The sequence below is a fragment of the Vidua macroura genome, chromosome 12 (genome assembly GCF_024509145.1).
Source record: "Vidua macroura isolate BioBank_ID:100142 chromosome 12, ASM2450914v1, whole genome shotgun sequence".
Classification (NCBI taxonomy): domain Eukaryota; kingdom Metazoa; phylum Chordata; class Aves; order Passeriformes; family Viduidae; genus Vidua; species Vidua macroura.
This window is the reverse complement of record NC_071582.1, coordinates 15625274-15651444: the sequence shown is the minus strand read 5'-3', so window position 1 is coordinate 15651444 and position 26171 is coordinate 15625274. Positions and strand designations below refer to the sequence as shown.

The window sequence follows — 26171 nt, the reverse complement described above, 5'->3', positions numbered from 1 at the left end:
GTTTTCTGCCTGATTTATTCCCACACCTTTGGTATTTTTGCCGATGACTTTTTTGCACCAAGGCTGAATGAAGAGCCCTAACCTCAACCTGTAATCAATGTTTGCATTGCGTTTATCATCTCCATTCCAGTTTGAGCTCACTGGACTCTTAACTTATTTTCCCCCTCTTAAAAGATTTGCATTTTACTGAAGGACAGATGGCCATGTGGTATTCCTTGGGTTTTCCTCCCCACCACACACAGGGCTTTTCATCCTTGTACAAGAAGGGGAAGTGTCACAGCTGTTCTCTGTGCCTCCTCAGCCCCGTGATGACAATAATGGGAGTCTGGGGGCTGCATGTGCTGCCTGATGGCACAGGGTTCCTGTAAGCCCCTAACACAGCTCAGTGTCTTTGACAAATCCTAGGTTTTGGCTCTTTTGGCTTAGAGAACCAGACATGCTGCATTTCATCACAGGACAGAGTCCACGATGCTGTGTGGCTTAGGGGTTCCCACGTCTCCTGCAAGAAGAGACCCATCAGACATGCTGTACCCAGCATCCAGGTCTCTCCTGGGGAGGCGATGTAAGGAAGAAAAGTCTTCCTTGTGAGGCTGGTGAGGCACTGGAACAGGTTGCCCAGAGAAGCTGTGGAAGCCTCATCCCTGGAAGTATTCAAGGCCAGGTCAGACATGGCTTGGAGCAACCTGGTCTAGTGGAAAATTCCTTGCCTGTGGCAGGGGTGGTGGAAAAAGGATCTTTAAGGTCCATTCCAACCCTAATTATTCTGTGATTCCATGATAAGGTACATGGTGTTCCCAGTGCCTGCAGGCATCAGTCCAGGCAGGAGAGGGTGCCAGAAGTACAGAGCCATGACGATGAGAAGTCATGGAGGACCTCAATGGCTGGGGTTTCCCCACAACCATTTTCTGCTGGATCATAGAAGTGATCACTGCTGGCCCTGTACTGCCAGTCCTGCACAGGACTCCAGCACCCTCTCCCCAGGCAGGAGAAGCAGGAGACCTGCATCCTTCCCCCCTGTGTATTGGTTTTGAGGCAGAGGAATTGCTTCATTTCCATTTGTTACTCCACTTGTCTTCAGAGGTACAACTGGGAAGGAGAAAGGATTGCTTGAGGAGAATCAGAAATGTATTCACAGAATCAGAATAAGCTGAGTTGGAAGGGACCTACAAAGAGCATCGAGTCCAGCTCCTGCCCCGGCACAAGACAGCCCCAAGTATCAGGTATTGATCAAAGCTTTGGGCTGTCAGCTGCTTGGGGTGTTGTGTTGTTCCTCAGCAGGAGTCAGGGAACGCCAGCCCCCGTTAGGCAGCAGTGCGCTCCGTGCCTGGTATTTTTCCTCTCCTCTCAGCTGTGTTGCACGTGCTGTTCTGAAAGCCTGAGTCACGTCAGTGTACCTGAACCTACGCCCTGTCACGCAGCACTTGCTCCAAGACAGGCAACCCCTGGGTGTGAGACAGGAGATGAAAGAGCTCGTTTATCTCCACAGCTGCTCAGTAGTCCTGGTTTTATTTGCGTTCCCAGGCGTCCCAGTTCACCTATTTACTGAAGTTGAATAAAAGCCTTCGCCCAAACTGTCGGCTCCCGGGTATGGCTTTTAAAAAGCATGTTTTCCTGTGGCCCCTCTTGGCTCTGCAACCTGAATGCCTGACAAAAGCACCCCTTGGGGCACCCCCAGCCTTTGCATGGCTGCAGTAAAACAACAGCTGCTGGGAATGGGAGATGCTGCTCTGATAGAACAGGCATTGGTCACGGGAGATGGGACAGCACGTTTACTGATGACAAACCACATGGAGAAAATCAAATCCCTTCTGATCAATCTCCTGCCAGGGAAAGGCTGGGTTGCAGAACTAATCAGGCACCCTGAGCTTCTCTGATCCTGCACAGTGCACTCCAAACCCCCCTGTTTCCATTGGCCAGGGGGAATCCTGGGCAGGCAATACAAATTGCCTTTGGCAGAGGAGAAAGCAAAGGGCCCTGCTGCTCCAGGACACCTCCATATATTAATTTGACAATCCTTAACCAGCTTTCCATAATTTCATATGCTCACAATTTCCATGCTCTAAGCCATTACGGCACAGCTAAGACAATGGAATGGATGTTCTCTCCAGACCACAGAGATCAATCCATTTAGATGGTCCCAAGAAAGAATGATGGGTTTCTGAGCATCCCAACTTTCTTGCCCAGCCTTTCCTTGGCACCCAAAGTTAGAGCAAAATATCTCTGTGGCTTTGTTGGATGTGGTTGGATTTTCACTGGTACATTGACCTAAAAGGGGTCATACAGGATCCTTAAAATGGGATGAGCCTCTAAAAGGAGCATTGACAGGCACAGGAGAGGCTCTTTGGAAATATGGTTTAGTGATACCTTAAACATTTGCATTATCTGCATTTCCCCTTCCCTGTCCTTGCTGGGTTCAGTCCTGGCACTGCCTTCATGGAGGGAAACTGGAGGTCTGGAAGGACACAGGTGCAAGCTGGGCTGGGGCTTGCAGACAGGCCACTCATTCATGGAGAGTTTATTAAGAGAAGGAAAGGCAAAACCCTAATTAGTGCAGTGAGTGAGTGAGATGCCTTGTGATCAGATACAAGGTGAATGGTAATGACTTACCTTTGCCATTGAAGGCACCTGGGGCTAGGTAATTTGTTACAAGAATGTTAAATATGGTAAATGTCTTGATTTTTAGGAGGTTAAACCATGTAAAAATTAAGTAGAAAATAATATTTGACACTAACAACTGATATGAGCACCCCCAGCTCTCTCAGGGATGGGTAGACAGTGGGTGTCCCTTGTGTCTCTCCTAAAGCTGCCTTCATACCTCTTGAATCTCCCCCAAACCAGGCTTTGCTCTCCTGCCTCTGTTTCAAGGATGCTCAAGGGTTCCCAAGGGATGCCCAAGGATGCCAGTTCAGGACGAGCTCCCCCAGCCCCACTCTCCCTGCACTCTGGAGCTCCTCTGTATGTCAGAACAGAGGGCACTTGTTTCCAGCCTCTTTATGATCTTTCCCTTGCACAGATGCAGCTGTGCAAGGGATAGATCAGCTGACAATTCCCAATCCCCCCTGACCTCTCAGCCTGGCGTCTCTCCCTCCGGCCTCTCCAGATGCTCTTTCTTTCCCCTCTCCTTTCACCAAAGGGCTGCTTCTCACCAGCCACATCTTCCCAGTGAGCCTAATTAGACAGGAGCCTAATTAGAGCCGAGCAGGAGCAGTGAGTCATTAGCAAAACCCTGTGGGAAGGCCGGGAGCAGCCGTGATTCCAGCGGGGCGGCAGCGTGGGCAGAGGGGCCAGGAGACAGCAGGAGCTCTGCTGGGTGCTGGGAAGCAGCCCTGGGGAAGCAGCTCCTGTTTGTGTGTGCGTGTGTAATTCCTCCAGACATGACCCAGAAATGGAGTGAAGGGTGTTTGCCCTCCTCCCTGCACCTGCCAGGGAGCCAAGCGGGCCCCAGTGCTGCTGGGCTGGCCTCAGGGCAATGGGATGGCCTCCATCCCACCCAGGCAAAGAAGGTAGAAACCAAAAGGGCTTTTCCTGGTGGCCCTTAGGCTTTTTTCTCCTTCTTTGGTTTCTACTCATCCCTTTTAACAACCAGCTATCCCCCACAACGGAGTGGAGACAACATCCTGGGGACTGGCTGCCTGCTGGGGCTGTAGGGATAAGGAGCCTTGCTGAGGTGGAGAAGAAGAGTGATGGCAGCAGTAAGGGGCAGAATTAAAATGTTTACTTGGGATAAACCCACAAGTCTGGGGATAGGTATGATGCCAGGAGTGAGAGATGGGTCTTTCTATCAGTCATTAAATCACATTCTGGCTGTAAGTGCTTCTTCACAAGCACAAGTTGTGCCATCCTAGCCTGGTCATGGACTGTGCTCCCCAGCTTCTGCTGGGAAAGGAGAGTTTCCCAGGAGAGACAGAACTGAAAACCCTCAAATTCCTTGATTCCTGAGCTCTGCAGTCCTCAGAAAGAATGAAAAGACAGGTTGAGTAGCCAGGATCAGTCTTCTTGAATCCTTCCCCCAAATTAACACACAAACACAGAGGGGCCCCTGTCTGTGAGCCGCAGCCCTCAGTGGTGCAGCGTGTGCTGGGGAGCGGGAAGTGAGATGTCCAGGCACTGACAGCATGAAAGCCAGGCTTCTTCCACCTAATTGGATCTGTTATGCAGCTGAGAAACACTGAATGGATTGGGTGGACTCTGAGCTCGCAATTTCAGTGAGGAAGTCGGGACTTTGTGGCAAAGTAGGTCACAGTGCTGCAAAACAGGGTGATGGTTGTGCACAACAGCCCAGGATGTTAAATAAGGAGGTGGTGAAATGGAAAGAAAAGAGAGACTGTGAGGAAGGAAGAATGAATGAGCTCAGCCTTGGCTATTCGTTCCCACTGGAAGTCCCTGCTGCTGGCTCCCACCTTGGGGCCCCCAGCACTGCTGCCTGTGCCTGGAGGGCACCGGGATTCTGCTCTGCACTGGAGCAAGAGGGATTGGGCCCCGTTTAAATTCCCAGTTGGTTGTGGGGAGCTGCAGGCAAAGGTTTCTCCTGCTCTTGCAAGCTTAACTCAAACACTGCTAACAGAGCAGCATTTCCATGCATGGCATTTTGTGAGCCTGTACTGTCTTCAGAGATTAAAACCTATTTGGTTTACCCCAAGGGAAAGTGTGCATGGGGAAACAGGAAAACTATTTCACGTGGGATAACCTGCAAGGAGAATGTGCAATGCTGGGGCATTGATTAATGTGCAGGAGAAAACAAGCCATGGACATGAGGAGTTCGTGTTCTGTATGGATATGGATGAATTTGAAAGCACTTTGGATAGCTGGAAAAAAGTGCTTCTCTTCTCCAATTATGTGTTTAAATACCAGAGTCGGCCTCTGGATGGATATGGGGCTCCCTCAGACACCAGAGCTATTAAATCACCAGCTACTCTGCTTTTAATTGACTCTCATGACAAAGGGAGTGGGCTCAGATGATAATTCCCTGCAGGGCTTCATTGCAAAGCAGTATTATTTCAAGAGCAGCTGGGGTCAGGCTGGGAAAATGCATATTTAAAAGCAGTAAGGCACTATGAGTTTCATTTAAAGACACAGGAGTATCAGCTTTTTGCATCCAGGGACGTTCAGCACGTTCAGGCCCTGGGGAAGGAGGTCTGATCATGCCAGCTGCCCGCCTGGTTCCACCTCTAAGCATGTCCCTGCCCACTCCTCCCAAGTGTTTTTTGGAGTGAGAAGCACCCTGTTACTGAGCTGGGGAACTCAGGTGGAGAGAGCTCATGGGCAGGCTCCAGCCAGGGCCAGAGGGTGGGTGGAAAGAAGCTCTATCCTGCCCAAATTCTGCTGTAGGATTGGGCCCTGCAGAACAAGGGAGGTGTGGGACGAGCCCCCCTGCTCCTCCAGGGATCTCCATGCTGGGATCCTGGCACTCCAGGGGAAGATGTCTGAGCTTCTGACACCCCACAGCGAGGGCTGGCTATAGAGTGTGGGCTTGTTTCCCAGGAGCCTGGGAACACACAACTCCAGCACCACCACCAGATGAGACTTTCCTAAGTGCTCACTCCCAGACAAAGCTGAGCCTGACCTGCTGAGATGGCAAAAGAGCTCTTTTTAAAAGGAAAACAAATCACATTTACATTTCTACCCCTGTACCTCCCATTTAAATGCCAGCCTGGCTCTGGCTGTAGCTTTTTTTCTGTTACAACCACTTCTATCTCCTGCTCCCCTCTTATTCTGTTGCTGCTAACCAAGAAACCTTTGTATTTCTCATTACTTCTAATTCCATAGCAACAGGTCGCTGCTGTCACAGCAGCTGCTGATTGCTTTTGAATTGTCTTTCAGGCAAGCTCCAGAATAAATACAAAAGAGCAGGTCTCTGCATGGCTCATATCAAAGCAAGCCTATTGCAAAGCCTCCCCAGCTGCTATTTAAAGTCCCAGAGTTGCATATAAAACCTGAATCAACAAAACTATAGGGGATTTCATTCACATCCTCCCCCCTCCTCTTTTCCCCCTCTCCTGCTCATCAAACAGTAATTTCTACCCTGAATTGGTTTCTCAAAGGGGTCTTTAATGAGCTTTTTCTATGGAGCTGTACATTCATATCTACCCAGCTCACATCAGCTAATGCTGCTGCCCACCCAGCTCCTGCAGGCAAGGGGACAGGTTCCCTGTCTCCTTTGCAGCTCAGAAATTCAGGCTCCAAATCCCTTTGAGACCCTGTATAACACCCATAGGAAGTTTTGCTTCCCAAGCCCAACAGCCCCTGCTACAAGAGGAGGAGGCAAATACAAATTTGCCTGGTGCAGATTTGCTGCTCTGAGCAATGCTCCTACAATCCCAGCCCTGAGCACAGCTGGAGCTGCTGGTCTTGTAGGGAGGGAAAACCCTCCCAGAGTGTTCCCAGAGCAGGGCTGAATCTCCCTGTGCCTCTGTGTGCTCCTCTGAGATGCACATGAAGAGGAGCATGGAAAGGAGCTCCAGCTGGAAAGCGCATCTCTCCTGTCAAAAGGCCCCTTTCTTGGGAGCTGCAGCAGCCAAGAGAAGGCAAATAAGGAAAACAGAAGCATGAATCCTTCTTGTCTTCCTTAGAATTACTGGCTTTCCCTGCAGGAGTACGGCTGTGTCTGTGCTGGGCCCCTCAACCTATTTGGCAGGTGTTATTGGCACTGCAGACTTGCAAGTTCTCCTGAAACCATGGCATGGATGAGCTGAGTGAGAGCAGCTGTAGAACAGAGAGCCACATGATGTCCTCAGGACATGAGGAGCCCTGGACTTAGTTCCCAGATCTACCATTAACCTTGGACAAGACACTTGACATTGTGCCTCAGTTTCCCAAGCACTGAAGCAATAATAATTACAGCTGGGCTGGTTGCTTTGGAGGCTGTTTGTGAACCACCCCATGGAGTGCCAACCCTGTTATTAGTCCTCGGCCCTGTTATTAGACCTAAATCCAACTTCTGAATGAAGACTCCTGTGAAAAACACACAAACAGTTTCCCAGATCATCATTTTTATTAAAGTTCACAAGCAGCTGAAGGGAAAAAAAAAAAAAAAAAGGAGTAGAAGATGTAAATAAACGTCATCCAGCTCATCGCAGACTGGCTGTGCGGAACGTGTGTTCTTCCCGGCAGCGACGGGCACCCGCTGCTCCGAAAAGACCTCTGCTGTTTGAAGCTGTGTCAAGGCTTTTCATGGCATTGCATCATTCAGCTGGCCAGGCTGCAGGCCAGCCTCATCCAGGGGCAAGGCGAGCCTGGAGAATCTGGAGATCTGCTGTGCAGGGAAGCAGGATGCTGGGGCAGTGCAGGACCAGTCCTCAGCAGTGGCCAGTCCCAGAGAGGCCAGGAGCTGCATCCCTGTACTGACAGCCGAAATCCACGTGCCTTCCTCCACAGCAAAATGAGGAATGGCTCGGGCTGACAGCTCTTGGATGCATAATCTCAAACACAGTTGGCAGGCAGCGTGCGTGGATAACCTGGGGCAGCCTCAGCCCAACCGCTGGCAGGCAGCACGCCGTCAGAAATGCTCAGCTCTCTCCAAGGGGAAGTCAGGCTGTGGGGTGCAGCAGGAAGGAGGGGGATCCTTCCCCAGACCACCCTGCAATGCTGCCCTAATTCTCTTGCTCTCCCTCTGAGGCCTTGCTGGAGCCATGGTGCCGCTTCCCAAGGCACGAGCGCTCCCCACTGCACCCCTTTTTCTGCTCCTTTGCTAATGAGAGCCTCACCCACGCGCAGGGAAGCTCAGCAGACCGGCTCTGAGCATGCAGTGGGCTTTATCTGGGGAATATCTTGGCAGTGGTGCTGCTGCCTTGGCACACTAACAGAGCCCTGTGCTCTTCCCAGCAGCTGTGTGTGGGGAGCTACCCGGCCTCTGACCAAATCACAGCAGCAAGGAAAGGGAGGGGGGAAAAATTTAAAAGGCCCAAAGTACAATCCAAAAGGCATCTGCCCTGTTTTGTCACAGTATGTGGTGCTGCTGGCAGCCATCCCAAGCTCCCGTGTTTTAATATTTCAATAGCCATTGCCTCCATGAAATGGCCAGAGGATGGGGAGAGCCAGGCGCTCTCACCTTGTTCCCTTTAACAAACACTTCCAAGTCACCCAAGCAGCAAGCACTGCCAATGGCAAGTTCACTGCCTTAGAGAAAAACATATTAATCTCTTAAGCCCCCCAACTGAGTAACAAAAAGGGCTACCCAGCCCAAAGGGCTACCAACTGCTGAGGGATGAAGTCTCCATCTCCCCAACCCTATTGGTCCATAGTAGCCCACAAGCCATCCCTGTGCCCAGCCTGGCAAGGCAGCGCACTTGGCTCCATCCCTGCTCAGTGGCCAGTGACCAGTGGTGGGGCTGGGTAGCCCTTGGTGACCCCCTGGCGTGATGCTGGCAGTGGGGGCCCAGCTGTGCCTCCCACTCCTGCTGTCAGAAAGGGACGTGGAAGTTGCCTTGGAGTCCTGTGCGGGAGGACAGGAGGCTCTCGGTCACTGTGTTGGCTCCAGCCGCAAGAGAGGGGACATGGATGTGGCTCTGGCATCTGGGGAAGGAAAGAGAAAGCTCATTAACGGGTGTGATGTTCAGCTCAGCCCACACAAGGTACTCACTGGGGTAACCCCCACCCCGACTCCCTGAGATGGGTGGAGGTGGAAAGCAGCTGGCTTCTTTAGGAGTTGGGGTGTCCTTTGCTTGTGCAGGACAGGAGAGGGGGCTTCGCCTGGGGAGGGCTCAGAGCCAGGCAGCAAACTTTGGTGGACATGATAAGGGAATGAAAAATTGAGGGAAAAGTTTTCACTCTGTTTTTTTTTTTTAGGGCAGGGAGGAGGGCCCATGAACAGAGAAAACAAAAAGACCCTTTTTCTCTTTTTCCACAGGTTCCTCCAAAAACATCCGTATCACTGACATTTCCAAGGGGTTGATTAATACAGTCTGGGGCCAAGCTCAGACTGCACATGTTTCCATCTGCCCAGGGTTAGGAAAAGCCTGATTTTCATCGACTTTCCTCCCCAGGCCAGCCACTCCCTTCCAACACTGCTTGATAAACTGGCTTCAGAGACAGCCAGCCACTTGGAAAGAGCAGCAGTGGCAGAAAAACTGCAATCCCTGTTTATCCGGCCTCCCTATTATACACATGCAAATGGGTTTCCCTAGGAGCCACAGGGAGAAACCAGCTGTGACTCGGTTCCAGGAATTCCAGCAGGTTGCAAGCAACCACCCACCCCAGCAGCATGCAGGTGAGCAGCAGCCTCTAGGAGCCAGGAGATATCCTGATTTTTTTTCAGGCTGCTCTTCGCAGGTACACAGGTCTTGGCATGGGAAGCTGCCTTTCTGTGAGAAGGGCTCTGTGGATGGAACCAGGAATGATGCACACTGCAAGGTGAAAGCACTGCTCCATGTGGAAGGGAGCCACACCAGGCAGCTGTAAAAGTGTCTTTGCAAAAGGCTTGTTGTCTAAGCTGTAATATAATAACCAGGAAAAGCCATGGAACTGACCCAATTCCTTGTGTGAGTGTGGTATCAGAATACAGCTCAGGGCCTGGCACGCAGCCTAAATCTTTGCAGGAGCTCTGGGGCCAAAGTTCAGATTTCGGGTGCCTTCAGAATTCAGGTGTTTTCAGAACAGCCTCAAAACCCCTCAGCCTCAGTCACTCAGCGCCCACCCAAAGGCAGGCACCAGCTGCTGGTGCCACGGGCAGCCCTCATGGGAGCTAAGCACACCAAGGGGCTCCAGTGGAAGCCACAAAATCAACTCTGAGCTTTTGGATGTGTCCCAGAAATCAGCAGTGCCTGAGCACTGCCCAGCCACCAACCTCTGCTCCCTACAGTGAAGACTGTGAGGAGGGTCCTGCAGGAGCTAAAAAGCACCTAATTAGGAACCTCTGGGCAGGGGAACTCCTGGCTCCTTGATGCTTGATGTCCTGTTTGTTTGGAGATGGAAATTCCACCATATCCATCCCAGCAGAGCATTTGAGGCTCAGGAGGCAGCACAGAGGGATGCAGTGACTCCTCCTTCTAATTCACCTTCCCTGGCTGGACCACGAAATCTGAAGTGACCATCCCACCCCCATCTGTGACTCTGCTCTGTGAAAATGAGAGTGTCACACAGGACAGATAGTTTGGAGAAGCCACTTTAATGTGGAGTCAGGCAGCTTGGAGAACCTGTTCCTGGTGCTGCCTGAAGTCACCTCTGGGGAGGGGTTGAGTTGTCCCCATCCACTGTCTCTGCACAGGACTGTGACAAACCACCCACCACCCTCCCCCGGGCTGGGCTGTACTTGTCCTTATCAACACAGAGTCTTTATTAGTCGAGTGCTCATTTGTCATGTTTTGCCTCCCCTATGGCTCCACCACTTCGGGTGGGAGGAGATGAGGCTTTCACGTTTCATATTGCTAATCACACTTGATCCCTGGAATTAACTGTGGGTAATAAGCACTAAATTAATGTCACACGGCCTCCTTGGCAGCAGTGCTGGGACCTCTGCTGAAACGTGTCCCCGCTCTGTCTGGGAAGGGCCAAGGCCATGCCCTCAAGGAAGCTTTTCCAGCTGATCAGTTTTATGCTTTATATGAAAAGCAGGCTGGGTGGTTTATGACCAACATTTGTCAAGGACAGACTATTTGGTTTTCAGGGACTAGTTTACAGGTGGGAGGTTGTTTTTTCCATGAGTAAAAAGTACTGTGTCCTGCCGTGTGACTGCCCAGGCCTTTTTCCACCAGCCCAGGTTGCTCTGCTCTGAGGGGTGGTTGCTCCTGAGTTTTTCCAGGTGAGGGCAGGCAATTCCATAGGAAAGTGGGCAGGTGCTGGCCAGCCTGCCTTCTGGGCATCCCTACTTGAAGAAGGATCCCATAAGGGCCAAATCAGGTGTTTGAGCAGAGACCTTCCACGGTGGGAGCTGCAAAGCAGAAAACTCCTTGGCCAGACCTGCCAAGGACAATGGGGTGAACTGGATCATAGCCATAGGATCCTACAGCCAATTACCCCAGTTCCCAAGCCCAGTTTTTGCACAGCTAGGACAGCCAAGGCAGGCACAGGGGATGTGGCTGCTGCAGTGTGGGCAGCATGTACACATCAGGGACATTCACTCACTAAATGAAATAAAATTTATTTAAAAAAAACAAACCCTCACTCTAGAAAAATCACATGGACAGACATTCTTTCTGGCAAGAGCTTGCGTGTATTTTAAATAGTTCTTTTAACTGAAGACTGGAGGCAGAGCCAAAAAAGCACATAAAACCCTCACACAGTGACTTTTCACCAGTTTTATTTGCAGTTCCTAGTTTTCTGTGCTTGTGTCAAGCTCCCGATTACAGGGGGGAAAAAGTATCAATACAACCCCCACAAAGCTGTTTATTAGGTCTGAAGAACCCAAATACAGGAGGGAGGAAAAAAAGTAGGAGAGGAAAATAACATCATTGTGACTTTGTTTTTTATTCAGTGGCTGAGGAATCGACTCCCATCTCAAACTGCTCCCTATTCCTATTCCCAGCCATGTGGCTGGTGTTGGGCTTTAATATTCCGACGCATCTGCTACCAGAGAAAATTAACTGTCAGCTCTAGGACGGCTCTTAAAGGGAGGCCTCATTGACCTGAGCTGAAAATGATGGAGTCCTCACTGCAATATTTAATAGCCGAGTGACAGTTAATTAGATTACTGAGCCACTGTGACAGATGCTAGGCAACGCCTGAGGAGGAGAATTTGGAAAGGCCTTTATCTTACAGTGCTGGGAACACTTTAAGGTCTCATTTTAACCCCTTCCACTCTTGCCCTTCCCTCATGGTGGTCCAACCCATGTTAAAACCAGGTGTTTCACAAAGGCCAGCATAATGCCCTGGGTGATTTTTTTCCCACCTGAGAAAAGCAGGTGGTCACATTGGGCTAATGCCTGGCTGAGGTGCCAGGAACTCCTCCTTGGTTCCCATCTGGCATCAAAAAAGATGATCACTGGGAGGTGCCAGCAATTTCACCCACTGGGCGATTCCCAGGCACACCAACCACACCAAGTGGAAAGCAGGGAAGTGAGAGGGTGTTAGAGGGTTTGGGCAGCATTCCTTCTCCCCTGCATTAAGTGAAGTGGATTTTGATGAGTCTGTGGAAGAATTTCCCTCCCCGCAGTCCTCACTTTCCAAATAAAACTGTAAGTGAAGCTTGTCAATCCCACACCCATATGTGAGGGTTTCCCAGCTCCTTCAGCTGGCTGGGGTGTAGGCTGCAACCACCAAAGCAGGGCAGCGTGTGCTGCTGGCACTGAGAAACCTGCACACTGAGCTAGCAGATGTGTTACTGACTTCCTGGGAAGGTGATGCTATCTAAGTGTTGCCTGTATCACTATCTGCTTTCACAATGCAAGTTGAGAAGTGTTTTTGGGCTTTGCCAGGCCAGCTGCATCTCAGCACAGGTTGGTGAGGACATGCAAAGCCCTGTGGAGCCACACTGACAACCAGAATGGCAACCAAACACCCCACTAGGGAGGAGAGAGGAGGAACCAGAAACCCTGTACCAGGGGCACTGCAGGAGCACCTTCCCTGAGCAAGAGAAAACCGGAGCGCCAGAATGAGACACAACATCACGGGTTTCCACCAACTTTCTTATTCTCACACAACCCAAAACACTGATAAATACATTCTTCTGGTTACAAAACCCCTTCCCTCCCACTCAGGTCTGACACAGAAGTCTCAGAAGTTCTGATTTAACAAGCAACTGTTTGGATGATAAATAAACACTAAGACTATCAAATGCAACATGGCTTTTGCTTCTGCTACCCACTGAAATGTAAACAGAGAGCATAAAAAGAGAACCAGGATTTGCTGGCATTCCACGGGTCACTTGCCCACATATTCATCAGTTCTAAATACATCACCCAGAAAATCAGTAAAAATATCAAACTACTGAGACATTCCAAAGCGCTTATTGCCCTGGTATCTCCCAGGAGTCACATACAAGTGTTTTTAGGAACCTTAACTCTTTCAACTGCATGGGAACAGGATGTACTCCGTGGTGAGAGCAGGTGTGGACTCATCTGCCCATCCACTCCCCCACAGAAGGGTGTGGCTGGTACATCCAACTACCTTGGAGCAGAGGGAGAGAAGCCCCATCTATGTACATGTATCTCTTAAGATACCGTGAGGATCACCAGGAAATAAGAGAGCTCTTGGGACTATCTAAACTTATACTAGAGCACTGCAGAGCTGGTTATTCTTTCCTGGCTCTGTATCCCACTTTTAAATGTTCCCTTCCCTTCATCAGCACCTGTGGCTTCAGCATGGTGTGTGGAGATAAAATTGAGGCAAGACAGTCATTTTTAATTTAAGAGGAAGAGACCCTTACCTTCACTGACCTCCTGGAAACAAGCCCCCAGGCCCTGCCCCTCATCACGAGGGCAAGTGCTTCCAGGTGCTGACAAAAGCTGTGGGGATGAGCGAGTAAGGCACCGTGGTGATACAGTTCCAGGTGTCTGACATAGGGTCATAGCAGTCCAGCGTTTTGCACCTCTGAGTGCCGAAGTACCCTCCTACCACATAGAGTTTATTCCCCGAGGCCAGGGCGTGGCAGGACATGCGCTTGGCCGTCATGTCCCCGATGCGCGTCCACTGGTCCGTCTCGCAGTCGAAGCGGTAGGCGGAGGCTGCCGTGAACTCTGTGTCTCCTCCCATGATGAAAATCTGGCTGCCCAGGACAGCGGCCGCCGTGTAGCGCCAGGGCTGCGGGCACTCGGCTTTGATCATCCATCGGTTCTCAGCTGGATCATAGCACTGGACTTTGGACACCATGTCTCGATGGATGCTGGTCCCACCGAAGACAAAGAGCTTCAGCCTGGCGCTCACCACCGCAGCGTTGCTCACTCCGTCTCTCAACGGAGCCACCATCATCCACTTGTTGGATATGGGGTCATACTTCTCTACTTGCTTCAAGGAAACAGAAGGAGATGCAGGGAAGACTCCAGCTACTGCAGTGTGTCCACCAACCACATACAAGCAGTTTTCCAATTCGGCTGAGCCGTGCCCAAACCGAGCAATTAACATTGGGGCAGCTTTGGACCATTCCTCATGCACGGTGTCATAAACCCAAACATCTTTGGAGACCCCGTTCTCTGAGCCCCTGCCTCCAGTGATGTACACTTTGCAGCCGATGGCACAGGCACTGAACTCCTTCCGTGGACTTGGCAGGTCTGCTTTGGGAATAATTTCCTTTGCTTTTTGATCCACTTGGTAGATCTTATCACACATGAAGGTTTGTCCTCCCAGGATCAGCAAGGTGTGCCCAGCTTTGCGAGGCCTGGCACAGAGGCTGGTGACCACCCCATCATTCTGGAGGATCTTCTTCTTGCACTGAATAGCTTCATCCAGGACAAGCTTGCTCCTTTCATCCACCATGATCAAGTCCTCGCAAGCCAAGGCTTCCTTGAGGCATTCGGAAGGAAGCAAAGCCAGACGGACATTCCTCAGAAGTTCTGGGAGATAAGCCTTCCGTTCATCCAGATCGTATTTCACCCACTGCATGACAGCCTTAAAGACCTTTTCTTCATCCTCGATTTCCAGCTCATCACTGGAGATGAGGTCCAGCAAAGTGTCCTTGGAAAGGTTGTTGAAGTCCTCACTCTTGTGAACAGTCTCAAAGTTGACCAGGCACATCCTCCAGGAGAGCTCATAGAGCCGCCGGCACTGATGAGCGTCCGAGAGCAGCATCATGCCCAGGCAGTTGGAAGGGTAGAGGTTCTTCTCCAGGAACTCAGCCGCTGCATCTCGGACATCATGGAACTGCAGCATGTCCCCAGCCTCCAGGAGGGACTCGGCATTCTCCTCGTTGATAATGATCCGAGAGGAGTAAGCAAAGTCCAGCAGTAGCTCCAGCACCTCTGGGTGGAGGCTGTCATGGAAGTTCACCTCGTCATCCAGGCTCTCCCGGAGGCCGTTGCTGAACATGGCCTCGAAGTACCTGCTGGAGGCAGCCAGCACTGCCCGATGGCACGGGAACGACCTGTTCCCTGCCCAAAGGGTGACATCGGTGAACATGCAGTGCTTCCGCAGGGTGTTCAGGTGGGACAGGACGCAGTCCGGGTGGGAGGCCTTGTGAAAAAGCAAGATGTTCATGGAGCCGGTGCTGGTGCGGGATTTACGGTTCTCGTGGACGCTGACGGACATGGTGGCAGAGCTCTTGCCTGCGGGGAGACAAACGGGGAAACCGTTATTCCCTTGTCCTGACTGATATAAGGCATGGAGAACACACGCATTAGTTATCCAACCCTGGTACGCTGCCAGTGGATCTCAAAGCACCAGGTGACATCCCCGTGGCTCCTGCTCCGTGGCTGCTCCTGCACCCTGGCTTGCACAGCCCTTTCCTCCTGCACCCTCGCATCCTCCAAAAAATTTAACTCAGGCTGAGCAGGGCGAGAAGGCAGAGCAGGGTGAAGGGGGAAATTCTGCTTTGGTTTCAACAAAGGAGCAACAAAGTGAGGCAATCAAACACCAAACTTGGTGTAGATTGTTTCAACAGCCCCCAGAGGGTATTGGCAAACCGCAGAAGAGTTATTTTTCCTTAGAAAACAGCATAGAGAGAGCAGACTATCCAGGATAAAGGGCATTGGTCTGTTCTTGGCTCAGCAGAAATTAAGTTTGGCTTCTGATTTTCATGTAGATTACTGCAGGTTTAGGAAAAGCAACTGGTACAGGTTTTATTTACAAAATATTTAATTACCAGCAGAAGCCAAAAGTTTGAACCGATTTTACCAAACCCATTTGTTGCACTTTTTGATGATAAAACTCACCAGACACCTCATGTGACTTAAACATTTTTCTGGACAGATTCTATTCAGAATAAAACAACAGAAAAACACAAATTATGTTTTTTACCAGACAGGCAGAATCAAACACAAAGCTTTTATTAGCTACTATTTCACTTAAGTGCTACCTAATACCAATCCTTGCCTGCAGAAGAAAACCCCTTTGGACTAATCAAATTAATTCTACCTAGATGATAAAATCCAAGTAATTTACTCAAAAATACTTTAGCCAGCTGTTATTTTGCTTCCCATGTAACTAAAGCAGACAGACAGATACACAAGCACAGCCCTCTCTTACAGGAGAAAGTGAATACAGAAGTTGTCCCGAGGTTTGAAAAATGAACCTGAAAAAAATCAAAATGGGGTCAACCTTCACTCCAGTCACTGCATTGTTTAGACAAGACAGTTGGGGAAGGGTTTTTAGATGGGTTCTTTTTGTTAATGTTGCTTGGATGGGGTTTCTTTTAACTTGCTCTTCACAGGCTGGGATTTCTCAAGGGTCTTTCCAGCCTGCAAACACAAGGTCTGCAGATGAGCCCAGTCCTCCCCAGTCAGCACTGGGGTCTTGGAGGAAACCAAAAATGCTGAGAGAATGGCCGCTGTGCTCCCAGGCTGCCAGCAGGTCACAGCCTTGACCTGGCAGTGACCTGGAGCTCCTCAACCCTCCCACACTCCATGGGTGGATGACCTCAGGAGGAGGCAGATGGCCAGATAAGTTGCCTGACTCAAGCTCTGCTCATGAGCTTCCTGCCCCTGCTTTTCCAGCGCCTCCAAAATAGTCTGAGTTAGACAAACAGTTGTGGGCATGTTGCTTCTTCCCCACCTGCTGTCAAGAGTTATTGAGGTTGGTCTTCTCAAGATCTCACTCATTCCTCAGCGCTGTGTCACAGTCCAGCCAAAAGTCTCTGTGCTTCTCCATGCAGAAACAACAGCTTGCCCAAGCAGCCACAAGTCCTACTCAGCCTCTGAGTTGGGGCAGAACACTGATGTGGGTACTCGGGTGGGATATGTCCATGTCCATGGGCCAAACTCGGGCAGCCTGGGATAGAGGCTGACAAGCTCATTTCAACTTGTGACTAGAGGCTGTGCAGAACCAAGGCTCCAAAACAGGAAGGAAAATGCCATTATGGAACAGCACTTTGAAGTGCATCTGAAGGAAATGTTTCCAACATCTACACCCAACGCAGGAACAACACTAATTTAAGGGGTTATTTGGATTCCCATGTCAATGCCGAAGCGAGGAATACAAATGAAACATTTATGAGTCTGCTAAAAGCTATTGATTTAGGTTCCTGTTCCTACAACCTCAGAAACCACCCTGCCACTGCTACAGCTTTCTTTTCTCACAGCTCAGGTCAACTATTCAGTGTTAACATTTGATTTGCTTATGCACAAAAAAAGAAGCAATTTATATAGGACAGCTATGGAAACAAACACAGAGACTGCAGGAAAGCAGCAATGATTTTTCTGACACTAAGATTAAAAGCACCTACTCAGAGTGGAAGGAGCAGGTCATTTAGAAATTGAAATGTCTATATAAAAGCTGCAGCAAGGCCATTTTTTATATATACATACACATAAGGACACATACATATATCACATGTGTACACCCACCCACACACACACATATTTCAAATTTAAGGCATCAAATATCTATCCCACGGAATTTGGAGGCAAATAATATTTCTATCTTATACATATTGAAAAATATCCAGGGAGTAAATTGGCAGGTTGCAGTCCAGTTCCCAGCACTGCTCTTTCTATCATGTACACTACAGGCACCAACTGACCCCCAACACAGCTGGAATTCTGAAAGCTAAAGAGGCTACAGTTAGAACCCCTTTACTTGGCCTCTCCTGGACATCACTGGTCACAGACAAGCAGGGCTAGACAGACATTAAACTGAAACTAAAGCAGCCCCTGAACTCTGGGGTGCAGCCATCTCACCAGAAAGCCTTGCTAGTGGTTTTCAGGAACACCCAAACAGCTTTTTCTGAGAGCTTCTTGGATCCTGCCATAGCTGGGCACAAGCAGAAAAGTGGCACACACTAATCCTTCCCCTCACAAACTCCCCTCACTGCATGTCTCAGTCTACCAGAGACCTGGGCATCATCTCACCCATATCAGACAAACAGAAACTGCAGGCAGCAGCTACTTCATCTGGCAGGTTTCTTCCAAAATGTAGCACCAACAGACCTAAGAGGCCCGTAGGCAAAGTGTCTTCTACAATTTCACTATGTGCACAGGAATGCTTCAATTTAAGCCATGTTTAACTGCAGCCATGAGCAGGCTGGGCCTGTGACACGTGCACTTCTCTGAAGCAGAGGCATGCAGGGCACATTTTGGCCCCTACCACACTCCTTGCTCCCTTACCCAACTACTGAGCTAAAGAGAAAATGCAGAACCACTCTGGATGAGGAGTACTTTACACAAAGCAACCTGTCAGTGGCCCTTTCCAAGCTCCCACCTGCTCTGTGAGAGCCTGGGGGTTATCAGAGCTCCCAGCTGCATCTTCCATCATGCAGGAAGCTGTTGTGGAACAGCCATGTCAATGGGAACTGCAGAAGGCATGACCTGAACAAACTGGGGCTTGAATTTTTCCATGCTGCATTCATTTCTTTTCCCTCGAAATGCAGTTATTGAAAAAATAAGTATCTACTGCATAACCTTTTAAAGGGATCTTAGTGCACACAGAGGCAGATAATAATCCTTCTTCCATATGGATGAGGGCAGAGGGGCATCAGCTTTTTGACAGCTATCCAATGCTGTCTGCTGGCTGAAGTATTCTCCTGGCTGTCTGCAGCCTTTGTACAGCCAGGATGGGAAAGACAGGTTTTTTCCAGCAGAGCAAGATAAGGTTGCTTTGAAAATCCTTCCACTCATCCAGACAGGGCAGACAGCAATCCTGAAAGAGGGAAGGAGTTGGCTCAAGAAAAAAAGACCCCTCAAATCTCAGCTCATGAAGAAAACGCCCCAGCAGTCTCTCTGGACAGGATAAAGCTTGCAAAGAGAACAAGGGGAAAAACAAAAGCACAGAGCTGGCCAAACTCCCCACATGAAGAACCACAGCTCTCCTGTCCGAGTGCCTTTTGCTTCCTACAAACCACACCCCAGCAGACTTTCCCTGTCGGCTGATGGGTCACCCTTCCAGAGCCCTTTAGGAGAACCTCAGGAGACACTCTACCACCTCTTGAAAAATCAAAGTGCCTCTTAGACAGGTACTTTGAAGCTGTATCAGGCCTGTCCCCAATCACAAAAGATCTGCATATGAGAGGATAGCTCAGAAAGGCTACAGATACATCAACTATAACTAGCCAGGCTTGGGGTTCCCCTCCATCTCAAACTAACAGGCTCTCCAGAAACCTCCAATTTCATTCACTACCTGCAGGGAATCACCAGCTGAGATCCTGCTTGCTTTCAAGAGGACAAGATTTGAGAGTGATTAATATGCTCCCCACTGGGACTTCAGGGGATCAAGAATCGTTTCTGCTTGGAAAAGCAAAACTACAGGGTTTATGAATATTCTCCCAAAATCATAAAGGCTGGCTAAACACCAACAAAGATCCCAAGTCCCATGATCCAAAGCTGGCACTTTCTGTTTTGCCCATGAGAGAAGAAGCAAGTAGAACACATTTATTTTTGTGCCCCACTCAACCATGAACTATTTAAAGCTGTAAATAAGTAAACAAATAAGCAGTAAGGTTCCTTGCTGGCTCAGCTCAGAAGACCTGGATAAAGCTGCTCACACTGCAGCAGAGTTTCATTCCAAGAAGCCATATGGGCCCCTCTATGCATGGGCTGCACTACAACATACAGACACTCCTTCCAAATCAAAGCAGACCCACCTGGAATGACCAGTGACAACAGGCATAAGATTCATCTTTATTTTATCTCCATCTCACAGTATCAACCCTGCTGGGTGAAACACTGTCTTTAATTCAGTCAAAGTTTAACTTCTCCCTGAAAGCAGTGGGATCAATTCTCTTTTAATTAGTAATGTGCCTGCTCTCTCATCCCAAATATCTGTACCTTTCTAATGCTCTCATGGACTCCACCACCTGGTGCTTAGGCCAGCAGCATTATCCCAGGCCAAAATTACTGCTATAGAACCAATTTCTCCCTTTTTACTGTAGAGAGTAGCAAAGTAGAAATATAAAAGTCACCTACTGTGTTGTCTTCACAGGGAAGAGCTCCTTGCAAAACTGCTTAGGAGAAAGAGCAATGAGGCATCATGCTGTCAAACACAGAGCCAGATACAGCCGTGTTTCAGATGCAATTTCCCAGCACAGGAGACCATCAAAAGGTTTGAGAAAGGGGATCTGTTACATGCAGCCATTCACGTACTCAGAGGCAGCTTGAGCTTTAAAAGCAGAAGAAACCCAACAGAAAACAGGAAAGGATGGTGGGGGAGAGACAAAAAACAAGAAAGGGGAAGGAACAAATGTGAAGATGCTTTCAGATGATTTTCCTGTCCTTGCATAACACAGCGGACCGTCAGGTACACAGCTTGGAGCTGCTGGAAATGCTCTTCTGTCAAGAGTGCTTGAGATGAAAGGAATTAAAATTGCACCTGGCATTTAGTGCAGCACCACACTTGTTGAGTGTGGAGCCTGGGCTGCTGCCAGGTGGGCAGCATGGGACCTTCAGTACATCATCTCCCAGGCATGCCCTCTGCTCTGTCCACACTGTGTGCCTACATGCAGACTTTGCTCTCTTACAGGTTGCGTTCATCTCCAGCAATTCCAGTGAATTTAGTGCTTTGCCTGTGTCAGCCAAATTTGATCCTGTTCTCTTCAGGATGACTAACACAGCAAAGATGCAACTGGGATTTTGCAGGCTGGAATTCAGACAACGTAACTGCTGTGAATCAGAGGGTATCACTCTGGATTTGCCCTTCCTGACAAACTCTTGATGTTTCACCAGATTTGCAAATAGGCAAACAAAGGAAAGGCAGCTGACTCCATCCCCCCAGTGCAGAATTTCTGATCCTGCCCCAACCTTTGAGAATGGGAGGCATCCTTATCATTTCTTCTCGTTTTCTCACTTCCTAGTCTAGCCTGTACATCCTAGACAGAAAACAGAGAGACCATGTGAAAGGCTCCTTCTGTTAGCTCAGACAGAAACTGGGAGGTTTTCCAAGCCCAATTCTGTAGGCTCCAGGAATCAGATTGTCTGGAGAAGATCCGGGTACATATCTGAACATTTTGAAACTCAGTCTGAGTTTCGTATCCTACTCATATTCTCATATCCCATCTTCAGTAGTACCCACCATTCCTCCCTTTAAACCCATGCCCCACTCTGAGCCTACAGCCACCACAAAAATCTACTAAATGCCACTTGATAGAAAATCAGAACATTATTGCCAAGCTGAACCAATTAGTGAGATTCTTGTATTGTCTCACAAAAGCACTGCTAAAAGGGGCTGTAGTGCCTCAAATCTATGACATGCGTTCATCTGAGTCAAAGGCAACCATGCCCCAACCACAATAAAAATACCTGTAGGAAAACCTCTTTGTATGCAATCCATGCAGTTCTATTTGCAAATTAGGTATTGGACTTGCTACTCTGCAGCTGTGATACTCCAAAAAGCTTCTTGAGCTACCTGTGACACAATCAAAGTTCATGTTCACCATTAAGCACACTGGCTTTGCTGTTCCTGGGAATACCACGCCCTCCTACAACCACTACCCAAATTGGGATAAATAATGCTTTTAGCCACAGTCCAGGCTCCAGACAATAGCTTTTCACTGCTACGCCTTAACCCCAGCGGATCTTTTCAGAGCCTGTGATTCATTTCAGAGGCTGTGGTGGGGTTTTGTCCTTCCTGCTGCCCTCCAGCTCTGCTTGTGAATACACCCCATTCTGCCAGATCAATCACAGGCGTTTTGCAAAATGAATAGGGGGGGTGCAGAAGAGGCAAGCGAGTTCACAATCCCCTCTTCCAAATTATACCCAAAAAGGCTCCAGAATGGGAACAGTCTACTTGATTGCAGTACCTACCCCAGCCCCATCTGGGCAGGATAAAGTCCTTTTCAAGCAAGCCAAACTTGCTAATGTGCTGCAAAGGCAAAAGGCCTTTGGTACTTCAAACACAGGAACCACATGCCACTTCCCAGGGAGAGTTTAGGAGATGAGATGTGGTAGACATCAAATTAATGCCAGAATAACCACAGCAGCTGCTGACTCCAGAGATCTTATTCAGATCCTCCCACCCTCCCAGCTCTGAGGCTGGCACAGCTGAGTGCTCCAGTGGCCTGGCTGACCAAAAGCCCTGTCACGGATGCTCACACCAAACAGGTCTGTCTGCCTGCCTGCTGTCAGGGCAGGATTTCAATTTTGGGCCTGGTCAGTTAAGCTGGGGTTTTGTTTTGCCTTCCCCACTCCCCTGCCAGGCAGGAGATCATGGTACAACTGCCAGGTTTGGTTTGCTCATTTGCAATTCTGGCTGGAGTTCAGAGCCATGGAGATGGGAGGCCCTCATGCCTCCTGAATGGATTAGCCCCTCATGCTGCTGGGCACGGGGGCCAGCCATTCCCAACTGGATTGTAAAGCACTGACAGATATTGAAGGGTCTGGGGCTGCAAGATAGGGCATTGCTTATTGCCCTCTGGCTCTGGACAGAAGGAACAAAAAAACCTCTGATTTTTTAATTTCGGAACTCACACGGCATCAAACCACACCTCCAGCTTGCACGTTCTGTGCCACTGTGGTATCCCTGCAGCAGCCCAGGCTGCCCCAGGCATCCTGCACACATACTGCAAGCAGACCAGAGTGATTGCCAGTGTGGTACAGTAATCAATTTGCCTCGCCACAATGTGACAGGCTATCATATAAAACTGGTAGTCTTTGCAAAGCCTAATGGTCAGCAAGTAGACATGTTTATGGGACATGCAGCATTCCCAGGCTCAAGCAATGGGGAAAGACAGAGCTGTCAGTCCTGGCTGGAGTGATACTAATAGTCACTGCGGGGATATCAAGCTGATAAGCAAAGACTGAGCGATGTGATGGTGGTTAAAGGTCAGGCCAGGGGGCTTGGGGTGGCTTGTTACAGCTAAATGCCTCCTAGCCAGCATCCCTGCAGCCACGGTTTTCAGCAATGCCAGCTACACTCACTGCAATTCAACTACAGCCCGTGAAAGAGGGGAGTAAATCCAGCCCTCAGGTCAAGTGCTGACACGGCCCCAAACCTGCCCCTTCACAGTCCCTGAGCACAGCGAGCGCTGTGGCTGCCCCGGCCACCCTGGGCCAGCTCTGCCTGTCCTGCCCCACCTGCTCAGGGCCAAGCCAAGGCACTGCACCACACTCTTTTGTAATGCTGCCATTTCCATGGCACCTCGCAACTCTGCCTGTCCTCTTCCACCTCCACAGATGGCCACATCCTGCCCTTCCTGTTTCACTCATCCGCCTCCTAAACATTGCCTAAAACTTCCCCTGACTGCTAAGAAGGACCTGAACTCCTGCAGGCTTTGGGAATGGCTGGTCACTGTCACGGGGACAAAAATGCTATCATAATTCACATGTGGCATACGTACACACAGATATGCACACACTCCTTATCTCCATACCAGACCATGTCCAGCACTCCCTCCAGAGCCAGAAGAACCATCTTATGGATCAGACGCATGCTCATTTTCACATATTTGGAATAATGTTATGCAATATCTTGTCATCTGTCTCCAAGCTGTCGCCTTTACAAAATTATTTTGCCTTGTTCCTTCAGTCAAACCATTTTCAACTGGCCTTAACTCCTCTGCAAAAGCACATCTGAGACACCAACCTCCCTGCTTGAGTTACTTGAGCCTGCCCCAAACACAGCATGAGAGGATACCACACTCTACACACATGCTGAGGCAGGAGGACTTCAGATAACAATCCTCAAATACTTGAGAAAGCGGACAAGAAAGGAATGGGAAATTTAAGCTCTTCAGCGCTGAAGCTGCTTACAGTCTCCCATGTCCAAATTATGGTGAAACTCTGCAGCAATTTTCACTCTGCTTCTAATTCTGAGAATCTTGTGTCACCCCACACCTTCCTGTTGCAGAGCAGACTTCCACCTATGCCTCCTCCCCAAGTGCTTTACTTGAGCTTATCACAAAGATAAGCCAGAGCAGATGGCTGGGGTTAAAGACACAAAAGAGACAAAATATGTTTTCAGATAAGATTTGATTTACAGCAGAAAACAGGACCAGGAAAACAGAGAGGCCCCAGAAAGGGTCTTATAGCATTAAGGAGTCAGACTCTTTGAGAGATGGACAGAGAGGAGAACATACAGGAGAGCTCAGGAGAAAAGACAAGAAAGCAGAAGAGAGCTCAGAACTCTGGATGGAGACTGTCAGCAGAGCAGCTGAGGCAACAGCAGCAGCTGGCCACCACCAGAACACATGGGCTGTGTTACACATCTTGGGTTGCTCCTAAGGTAACATCAATAAAAACAAGTGTCACAAGATGCAGGAAGGAAGAAGGAAAAACAAGGGAAGTTGTCAAAGTGTAAAGGTTACAGAGCTGCTTGTTTTTTTCTTGTGGCTCTTGATCTGTCCTGGAGAGGAAGAGGTATGTTTGGAGGAACGCTACAAAATGCCACAGCACCCTGACTGAGGAAATCACTCCAGCAGATCACAAGAGAACACAGGCAGAGACTGCCAGGAAAGGAAAACAGAGCAATCATGACACTTGGACTCTCCACTGGAATAGTATGAAACATTCAGCTGTCTGCTTATGCAAAGCTGAGGGCAGATTTTCCAAGCACAGGTCTGGCTGGTCCAAGTCCCCTACCCCAACAATCACAAGTGGAGAGATAAAGAAAATAAAGACAAAAAAAAAAAATTAGGAAACCCAACTGCCAAACAGCCTCTTAACGTTTTTAAATGTGAAGGGGCCTGTGAGGACAGGAGGAGGAACAACTATTTTTCTCCTCTGTCAGCTCAGCTCAGTCACTCACACAAACCTGCTCATTTCTCTAGACAGTCTTGTTCAAACTGATTTAATACTGATTTCATCACAGGTCATGGAAGTTGTGTCCCTTGGAGCACAGTTTTGATATATATATATATATATAGGGACGAAAGAGAAGAAAAAAAAAAAAAACACAAAGCAAAAAGCAATTCTACTCGGCTTTCAGATTCATTAGATTAATAGCTGGAGTTTAATTTTTTTATTTTGCTTTAGAAGTGAAAAGACCTTCCCCTCCATAAACCTCTTCCTGCCGATTCCTGCCTATGGAACACGATGCTCCAAAGCCCTAGCAAGCCCCGGGCCGGTACCGGGGCAGCACGCATGGTCCCTCCTGCCGGGGGCCGGCACATCCCCGGCCCGCCGCTCCGAACCCCAGCAAGCCCTGTGCTCGGAGAGGGTCTGGCAGCGGCGCGTCAACCCGGATCTGGGGGGAAAACACTCACCGCCGCTTGGCCGAGCCGAAATCTCCGTGATCCGCGAAGCCCCCAGCGCGGGGTGCCAGGGATGCCGGGATGCCGGGACGCAGGGATGCCGGGATGCAGGGACGCAGGGATGCCGGGATGCAGGGATCGGGGCTGCGGCGCTGCAGGGCTGGAGCGCGGAGCGGGCCCGGCGCGGCCCCGCGCACAATGTACCCGCCGGGCGGGCCCGGCCGCGCGTGGGACCGCGGGGGCGGGGCCGCCCGCCGCCGCTCCCACCAATCAGCGAGCGCCGTTTACGTTACGTTTTATTTCGCCACGCCCCCTACGAGAGAAGCGACCAATGGGAGGGCGGAAGGACGGCGTGTGGGCGAGGGGGCGGTTTGTGGGCGGGGCGAGCCGAGCGGTCGGTCCCCGGCGCTGAGGGCCGCCTTCCGCCGGGCCGGCCCTGCCGAGCTGCGCCCGCTCGGCGCGGGCTCAGCGCCGGTTGCTGCGGGGCTCGCGGGGGAACGGCCCGCGCTGCGCTTCGGCCCCCTCCGGAGCCAGCCCTGGCACGAACCTGTCCCCCTCTGCCCCGGCTTTTGCTCCCGCAGTCAGCGCGCCGCAGGGTCCGGCCCGGCCCCCGCGTGCCCCGCAGGATGGGCGCCCCGCGGAGTGATGTCCCTGCGTGTCACTCACTCACCACCGCACGCCCGCGCCTGTGGCGGCACAGGGAACGTCAGCAAAAGCCGGCTAAAATTCAGGCAGATCTGTGAAATCGCCGGGCTCAGCAGAATTTCGGTGCGTGGGGGATGTGAAGGTCAACAGGCCCACCCGCGGGGCCCGCTGCCGGCAGGGAGCTGCAGGGAGCCTGGGATCGGACGGAGACCGGCCGGGGCCGTGCCCCTGCGTGGGGACCACCCGCGGGTCGGTGCCGTCATCTGGAAGGAGCGGAGGGGACGTGGCAGCGCTGCCTTCCGCAACAGTGTGGGCTGAAGCTGGAATAAAACCCCGCTCGTTTAGAAACAATAACATTTTTCAAAGCAATAACATTTTTGCAGAACACAAGAGC

At 50.2% G+C, this 26171-nt stretch overlaps 1 protein-coding gene across 1 annotated transcript; it reads right to left on the bottom strand.

Annotated features, from left to right (window-relative positions):
- Nucleotides 1–6967: 6967 nt before the first annotated feature.
- KLHL25 (kelch like family member 25) lies at nucleotides 6968–25365 on the bottom strand. The gene is made up of 3 exons (XM_053988457.1): nucleotides 25145–25365; nucleotides 13298–15128; nucleotides 6968–8511 (listed from the first exon to the last, which is right to left on the bottom strand). Exon 2 carries the CDS (start codon nucleotides 15109–15111, stop codon nucleotides 13342–13344), a length of 1770 nt encoding a protein of 589 aa, XP_053844432.1. The 5' UTR covers nucleotides 15112–15128; nucleotides 25145–25365; the 3' UTR covers nucleotides 6968–8511; nucleotides 13298–13341.
- Nucleotides 25366–26171: the final 806 nt, after the last annotated feature.